General features: G+C 43.4%; 1 protein-coding gene across 6 annotated transcripts in view; it reads left to right on the top strand.

Moving 5' to 3' along the window:
• The window catches only part of LOC123971522 (mucin-17-like), a 15,661-nt gene that overhangs the window by 4,582 nt on the left and 2,450 nt on the right, over positions 1 to 8,629 (top strand). For 4 of the 6 annotated variants that reach the window (XM_046050595.1, XM_046050437.1, XM_046050516.1 and 1 more), the window contains exons 3-9: positions 97 to 4,572; positions 4,665 to 4,767; positions 5,171 to 5,252; positions 5,341 to 5,449; positions 5,648 to 5,779; positions 6,900 to 6,989; positions 7,812 to 7,955. In XM_046050595.1, coding sequence (XP_045906551.1) covers positions 97 to 4,572; positions 4,665 to 4,767; positions 5,171 to 5,252; positions 5,341 to 5,449; positions 5,648 to 5,779; positions 6,900 to 6,989; positions 7,812 to 7,955 — 5,136 coding nt within the window. Of the gene's footprint in view, positions 1 to 67; positions 4,573 to 4,664; positions 4,768 to 5,170; positions 5,253 to 5,340; positions 5,450 to 5,647; positions 5,780 to 6,899; positions 6,990 to 7,811; positions 7,956 to 8,629 lie in introns of all 6 variants that reach the window. The other 2 variants (XM_046050821.1, XM_046050749.1) reach the window with 1 other exon arrangement.

The following is an 8,629-nucleotide window of genomic DNA, read 5'->3' as shown; positions in this document are numbered from 1 at the left end:
CAGACAACAGCAACACCAGAGGAGACCTGTGATCCAACAACTACAGTGGAAACACAAAACCAGAGAGATCAGGAGGTCAATGAACTCACTGCAGACATTGAAGTACATAAAGATGTTATCACTGCCAATAGCAAGAGTGAAGAAATTGAGGACATGGTTATCACAGAATATGTGGATGCTAGTGAGAATCAAAGAGAAATGGATTTGCAGACAACAGCAACACCAGAGGAGACCTGTGATCCAACAACTACAGTGGAAACACAAAACCAGAGAGATCAGGAGGTCAATGAACTCACTGCAGACATTGAAGTACATAAAGATGTTATCACTGCCAATAGCAAGAGTGAAGAAATTGAGGACATGGTTATCACAGAATATGTGGATGCTAGTGAGAATCAAAGAGAAATGGATTTGCAGACAACAGCAACACCAGAGGAGACCTGTGATCCAACAACTACAGTGGAAACACAAAACCAGAGAGATCAGGAGGTCAATGAACTCACTGCAGACATTGAAGTACATAAAGATGTTATCACTGCCAATAGCAAGAGTGAAGAAATTGAGGACATGGTTATCACAGAATATGTGGATGCTAGTGAGAATCAAAGAGAAATGGATTTGCAGACAACAGCAACACCAGAGGAGACCTGTGATCCAACAACTACAGTGGAAACACAAAACCAGAGAGATCAGGAGGTCAATGAACTCACTGCAGACATTGAAGTACATAAAGATGTTATCACTGCCAATAGCAAGAGTGAAGAAATTGAGGACATGGTTATCACAGAATATGTGGATGCTAGTGAGAATCAAAGAGAAATGGATTTGCAGACAACAGCAACACCAGAGGAGACCTGTGATCCAACAACTACAGTGGAAACACAAAACCAGAGAGATCAGGAGGTCAATGAACTCACTGCAGACATTGAAGTACATAAAGATGTTATCACTGCCAATAGCAAGAGTGAAGAAAACGAGGACATGGTTATCGCAGAATATGTGGATGCTAGTGAGAATCAAAGAGAAATGGATTTGCAGACAACAGCAACACCAGAGGAGATTTCAGATCCACCAACTGCAGTGGAAACACAAAGCCAAGGAAGCCAGGAGGTCGGTGAACTCAACACAGAAGTTCAAAACGATCTAGTGACTGCAAGTTGTGTGAGTAAGGAGAACGAGGACAAGGTTACTGCCAAATGTGCTGATGTTCCAGAGGTTCGAATAAATATGGAAACTGAAACTACGCCAGAGGAGATTTCTAATCCAGAACCTACAGCAGAGCAGCAAAACCAGGTGGTGGGGGAAGTTGATGAACCAATTATGGCCTTATCAAATGAGATTCACAAACCTCTTCCTATGGCTAATACTGAAAGTAAGGATAATGAAAACATGCAGACAGAGCCTAGTGCGGAGGATCACCTAGCAGATATGGATGTTGTAAGTGAATCAATGGAAAGGGTAGATTCTGTGATAGCAGAGGAAACCTCGAGGCAAGTGATTAATGAGGTTAAAGAAGAGGCTGCAATCATTTCTTCTGATAAGGCTGACAAAACAGTCAGTAATATTGATGGACACGGAGAAGGAACTGGAAGCAATGAAGTAATAGTTTTTGTTTGTGGCCAACCAGATGACCTAGATATTGTAATTCAGGCATCAGAAGAACAGATCAACACGGTTATTCAGTCAGAGGTCGAGATTCATGAAAACCAGGTTGTGTATGAGCCCATTAGTAGTCCAGAGAGCAATGACGACAGAGAAATTTCTGCAGCAGCAGAGAATCACAACGGTGTGTCTTTACTGGACATAGAGAGCACAGAGACCCAGCAGATGGCAGGAGACTCAAACACTAATGATGAAAAGAGTGAAATTTTTAACCAACGACTGGAAAATGAGGAAAGCATCAAGCAACAAATTTGTGCCTCAGATAACCAGGAAGTTGAAACAATCAGTGTGCCAGAAACTAGTGTCTCTGCACAGTTGGAGCGCAGTAACATGAGTGTGGATGTGAGACAAGTTGCAGTGATCAGCTCTAGCGATGACATCGGCATGCCAGATGGCCAGTCAGAAGATGCCACAGAGAAAAGTGAAAGTAATGGGTATCCAGACTGCATCAGTGCCGTGGAGTTTTCGGAACAGGTGCAGGAGGACGCCGGAGTTCAGGAGGTTGCAGACGTTGTGGTGACGACGACTACAGCCCACACTGAAGTTGAAATACCAGATAGTACATCTCAGGAGTTTGTGATCTTGGAACCAGTCCCCCACAGTGAATTTCACTTTGATATCGTCACTCAAGCAGCCGCCGAATCGGGGTTGTCGGTCTCGCTTTCGGAGCACGTGAATCCCGACAGCGCTTTGGTAGGTGAGCTTGAACATGACAGGATTTTAAATGGTTCCCAACAAACTGTTTTCCCTGAGGCAGAAGTGCAGCTATGTCAAACAACTGGCGAGGACAAAGACGCTACAGTGACCAATTCAAGTGAGGTATTACATCTGGAGGCCAGACTTGGGACAGGAATTTCAACTGAGGAAGGCGTTGAAGATACTCAAAATGTTGTTCCTTGCCAGCAAGCATCAGCTGACATGATGGACATTAATACCTCAGAGACTGAGGTTGCAGACTCTCATGCTCAAGTCACAAATGAAGACTGTGATGCACTGGTGATAGAGAATGCTGAGGGTAACTTGGACCTACAAGAAGTGCAAATTCTAGAGGATATAGAGATCGGTCGTGAGATTGTAGTAGCAGAGGAAGAGAACGAGGAAGATGGTGACATTACCATAATAGGAAAACCCCAGGAAACACCTGAGGCAGTGCCTCCTGAAAAGTCTGAGGAAAAGGTTAATTATGTAAATAAAGATGACACTTGTGGGACCAGCTTGAAGCAAAGCAGCGCAACTGAAACGACTGGAGATGATAAAAAGGAACAGGAGGCGGGAAAACCCAAGAAACAAGAAATGAACACCCAGGCCAGAACCAAAGCCCGTCTGGCAGCTTTGGCTGAGCAAAAGGCGGCAGCAGCTAAGAGAACGGCGAACAGACAGCAGCTAAACCTCTTAGCCCTCTGTCAGGAAATTGCAGAGGACATCGCTACAGACAGCATGCTGTTGAAGAGGATAGAGGAAGAAAAACAAGCAGCAGCAGCTGTGGCGGCGGCAGCGGCAGCAGCGGCAGCCAAGGATGAAGCCAGCAAGAAAGAAAATCCACCTGTTGACACGCAGGATGCAGACACTGTTAATGTTGCGACTCCTGCTGGACCAGAAGGGTGCTCTGCTTTGGCGACCCCTGCTGAAGAGGCATCTGCTGCCCAGCCCTCGACAACTGCTTCAGCTGAGGCAAAGCCTGCTGCAGAGCCCCAGAAGAGGCGTTTCTTCATCACGCAGGTTTCAGTGCCACTGAAAGCCCACGAGAAAAAGAAGCTAACAAGATATCAAAGACTAAGACAGGTTGAACTGCAGAGAGAGAAAATGTCTTGGGCACGTGTAAAGAAACTCAAGTCTGACCAGGCAAATCAGATGTTTTCTGACATAGATTGGCAAGTACCCCTGTCTGTATCCTCTCCATTTTCAGTGAGTCCTGTGACCACAGCTCCTCCACCTGCAGCCAGTCCACCTAAAACACCCCTTCCAAGTCCTGCCTCAACTAGCAAGCCTGCAACACCCAAAGCAGAAGTTCCCAAGATTGACACTCCGACAGCCGAACCCCCTCAGACTGAACCCGCTAAAAAAGAAACCTCCAAAACTGAACCCAGCACACCTGAACCTGCCAAAACTGAAGCCTCACAAACTGTGCCTCCTCGTACTGAAACCCGTAAGTCTACAAGGCTAAGTAAGGCTCAGACACCCAAAGCAACACCTACTCCAGGGCCCGCCCCAAAAGTGACCAGATCAGCAGCCAAGAGGACCCTCCCGGCAGTGCCCCCTCCCATGCCCAACGGACTCAATGCTCAGAAACCAAAGCCTGTCGAGTACAAGCCATACAGACCGAGGCCCAAGTATTCCTTTGATGACTTTGAACTAGATGATGACCCATTACCAGTAGCTCCAACAAAGCCTGGCCTTCAGTCAAGGCCCACACAGCCAACACGACCTAATGTCCAGTCAAACCCCACAGCTCAATCTAAGCCTACAGTTCAGTCAAAACTCCCAATTTCATCACAAATGGCGAACCAGGGCAAACCCAAAGCTCAGACCGCACCTGGTGGACAGATCTCAGGTCAGTCAAAGCCCACTGTTGCAACAACACCCCAGTCAAAGGCCGCAGTGACTGGCACAGCTTCTCCAAAAGCTCTTCCTTCTGCTCAAGCTCAGTCAAAGTCTCCCGTTTTGACCACACCTCAGTCAAAAGCTGTTTCAGCTCCCGGTCAGTCCAAGCCTGCAGCGTGTGCTTCTCCTCAGTTAAAGCCTACTGGTAGTGGAAGTACAGCTCAGCTCAAGCAGTCGGCTTCAAAAGCATCTCAGCCAGCCAGTTCAACCACATCTGAGACAAAGCCTGCTGCACCCATTGCTGAAGTCAGTTCAGTGTCTCAGAAAACCCACCAAAATCCACCGTCATCAGAAGATAGCAAGTGCAGGGTAACTCAGAAATACATTTTTGCCACAATGTGTGTCACAAACAGTATTGTCTGATAAAGATGCTACTTATCCCCTTTCTCTTTCACACGTAGGTTACAGCTGACCCACTTTCATCAGCTCCCACCACCTCCCTTCCCTCTGAAGAGAGCTCGACAGTGTCTGATGGCACACAGCCTTGTGAAGAAAAGCCTGCACGTATGTGTTTATTTGAAGTTGGCATGATGTATTTAAACTTCCGTCATGTTGTTGTCACATTACTAGATACAGGACTGATTCTGTCTTCAGGATATCTTTTAGTTAGCGATTCATATTTATATGCTTAAGCATTTAATTATTATTTGTGCTGTTATTATGGAATCTAATTGGAAAAACATCCTGCTATATCTGACAACAACAGTTTTGTTACATAAGATTTGATAATAATTATCTGGAATACTGTTGAATTGATGTCACTGTTGTTACTTATTACATGACAACATAGAGCTGAAAGAGTTTATAGTCTTGATTTGGTCATGTAGCTGTGTTACTTCTCTGACACTGTTGATATGTTATAAAATGGAGTTAAATTGTGTATAAGAAGCTTACCTTTTTCTTACAGCCACTTGTGTCGATCCCTCTTCAGAGAATAAGACAGAAACCAATAAGGCAGCCGAGAAGACATCAGAAAAAACTTGTCAAGAGTAAGGAAGTTTCTTACAAGTCATTTGACATGATTTCCCTTGTAGCAATATCAATCTGAAGTAGCGTGATGGTGTGTTTGTATCGCAGCACTGCAGAAAAGTCACAAGATGGCGGGACTCCTCTCTCTGATGCTTGTCTGCAAAAAGAGGTCAAGAAACTAAAGGAGGCTGACAAAGATGGCACCCAAACCATTATTGTGAGTGAATTCATTTCTTTTTCTGTACAGTTTAGAACAAGTACATTATAAACTAGATGTCACACTTTAACATCTACTGTAAATCTGAATTATATCAAGAAATTGCAGGTTGTGGCCTTCTTCAGGCAAGTCTTGTATATGTTTGTGGTCTGTATTGAAATGAAAGGAGTGATCCCGTTGTTTTCTTTCGCCTCGTAGGATGCAGGACAGAAGCATTTTGGTGCTGTGGCCTGCAGCGTGTGTGGGATGCTCTACTCCGCTGCCAATCCTGAAGATGAATCTCAACATTTACTCTTCCACAACCAGTTCATCAGCGCTGTCAAATATGTGGTGAGAGGAAGTTTCCCTAGATTACATGTCTATTATTAGTCTTGCCTGCTGTCTCACAATATTGACTCATGATACACAGATGCATCCAATGCACGCTTCTTTTTCTGAAAATACACAGAGGGGGAGCGTTCACACTAAGCATGGTTTGAGTAGTTCATTTGAACTTTCCAAATAAATGACCACCACCCTCTGAAAATGTGAGACTTGGTATTCTTCCAAGCAATCTGCAGTGTGGTACATTAAGAGGGAGATGGTAATCTGAACCAGTTACAGGAAACAACCACAAGTGTGTGGCATATACAGCAGGTATTAGTCTGTCTGAGAGGGATGTCTCCTCAATATTGGCTGTGGAGCACAATTTTAAGGATTTGTTTTGGCTCTCGACACCATTAAAGGGTAACTTTCAGCCTGTTTTTGTGTCTATGTGACTAAATGGGGACAACATTTTTTGAAATTGGTCCAGTATTGAGTGAGCGCGCTGCGGTTGGCAGCAGCGAACCAGGACTGCAAATGTAGTGCTGCAATTGCGCCCAGTCAAGGTATGTTCACTAAAGTGCTTGTTTTTGCCACTGACAAGCTCATATTGTTATTATAAGTGTCTGGCAACATTATGGGAAGGATCCTTACAGAGATGGACCTTTTTTTAAGAGTAAGATCCTTTTTGTTTAACCAGAAACAGCTACTATATCTCTATCGTCAAAACAGTAATTTCCACCCACTCACTGCTGGAATATTGTCCCAGTTAGTCACATAGACACAAAAACATGGGGAAATATTATCCAAGTTGAAGTTAAAGTAAGCCAACTGAACTTTGTCTAATAAAATGATTCATGAATGTGATCACATCCTGAGTGTGTAAAACATTACTCTCACTGACTTTTGTTATGGCAAAAGGGCCACTTAGGATTCTGATTGCTGATATTCTTATTAATAGTCAATACAGTAAATGGTCGTTTGCACATTTGGTGAATATGGTGAATTTGAAAAAATGTTAGCACATATGAACTGTTACAGCAATAGCAAATGAAGAACATGAAAGCCTCATTAGGACAATAAAAATGTTGCTCAAGAGTTTTTCTTGCATACTGTATATGTACCCCTTTGTCCCTATATTTTCCAGGGATGGAAAAAAGAGAGGATTCTGGGAGAGTATCCTGATGGCAAGATCATACTTGTGCTGCCAGATGACCCCAAATATGCTCTGAAGAAGGTACAGTATATTTACAGGGGCTAACCTTTGACATCAAAGGATTGTTTAACGGTGGTGGGTATCACTAGCAGCGTTTACGTGTACAATATTTCTTCACCCCGACTGAAATCATTCTGATTAGAGATTCCAACTTAACGCTACATAAAGTCATCTGATGTGCGTTTACATGCCCCATTTAATAAGAATATAACTTTTTTGACATTCCTGTTTTTCCACCTGCTGTGAATTATGTAATTTGTCAGAAATATAATAGAAGGATAAGAAGAAGAATGGTTTCTGACTGTTAATACAATTTTCCAGATGGACCTGGGTATAGTATTTGCGTTTCTGCTGTTCTGTTTTTCTGGCATTTAACAATCCTTAAATCTTCTGATGTCATTAGCCACAGGCCGATGTTTGGCCACCGCCAGGTTTCTGTCCCTCTCAGAAACTCTTTCATGTCACCTAATGTTACCTCCACATGGGCAGAAAGAGAGAAAATGCTGAGGACAGCCCTGCTTAAGGAATTAAAATGCATTTTGTTTTGAAAGTGGAAATGTAATTGCTGTCTTCCCTCGGATAAATTAGAATGGTAAAAGAAACACATGGTTGTTGTTCTTTGTCTGTTTTAGAGCCATATTCAGGGTTTGAAGGATTGAGGGTGTCACATGCTGTTAATTGGTGACTTTGAGCTATATAAATAAAAGTCACTTTACTTGACTCCAGTTACATAGTCAGCCAGAACAACACTATCAGCAATGAAGTTGAAGGCAATACGATGGAAAATAGTATCCTATATATACTACACAGTAAACTTCAGTACACAGTAACTTTGTTTCTCAGGTTGAGGAGATCAGAGAGATGGTGGACAATGACCTCGGCTTCCAGCAGGTGGAGACCAAGTGTCCCTCTCAGACCAAGACCTTCCTCTTCATCTCCAATGACAAGAAAGTGGGTGGATGCCTTATTGCAGAGCACATACAAGAGGTATGAGACTGCAGTATTGTAACAGCCAGGAAATGTGTCAGCACATCCTCACAGATGTATTTTTATAATACAGTGAGGAAAATAAGTATTTGAACACCCTGCTATTTTGCAAGTTCTCCCACTCAGAAATCATGGAGGGGTCTGAAATTGTCATCGTAGGTGCATGTCCACTGTGAGAGACATAATCTAAAAAAAAAAATCCAGAAATCAAAATGTATGATTTTTTAACTATTTATTTGTATGATACAGCTGCAAATAAGTATTTGAACACCTGTCTATCAGCTAGAATTCTGACTCTCAAAGACCTGTTAGTCTGCCTTCAAAATGTCCACCTCCACTCCGTTTATTATCCTAAATTAGATGCACCTGTTTGAGGTCGTTAGCTGCATAAAGACACCTGTCCACCCCATACAATCAGTAAGAATCCAACTACTAATATGGCCAAGACCAAAGAGCTGTCCAAAGACACTAGAGACAAAATTGTACACCTCCACAAGGCTGGAAAGGGCTACGGGGAAATTGCCAAGCAGCTTGGTGAAAAAAGGTCCACTGTTGGAGCAATCATTAGAAAATGGAAGAAGCTAAACATGACTGTCAATCTCCCTCGGACCGGGGCTCCATGCAAGATCTCACCTCGTGGGGTCTCAATGATCCTAAGAAAGGTGAGAAATCAG

Source organism: Micropterus dolomieu, linkage group LG01 (genome assembly GCF_021292245.1).
Source record: "Micropterus dolomieu isolate WLL.071019.BEF.003 ecotype Adirondacks linkage group LG01, ASM2129224v1, whole genome shotgun sequence".
Classification (NCBI taxonomy): Eukaryota; Metazoa; Chordata; class Actinopteri; order Centrarchiformes; family Centrarchidae; genus Micropterus; species Micropterus dolomieu.
Note: the sequence above shows the minus strand (reverse complement) of the source record. Positions and strands in the feature narration are given on the sequence as shown.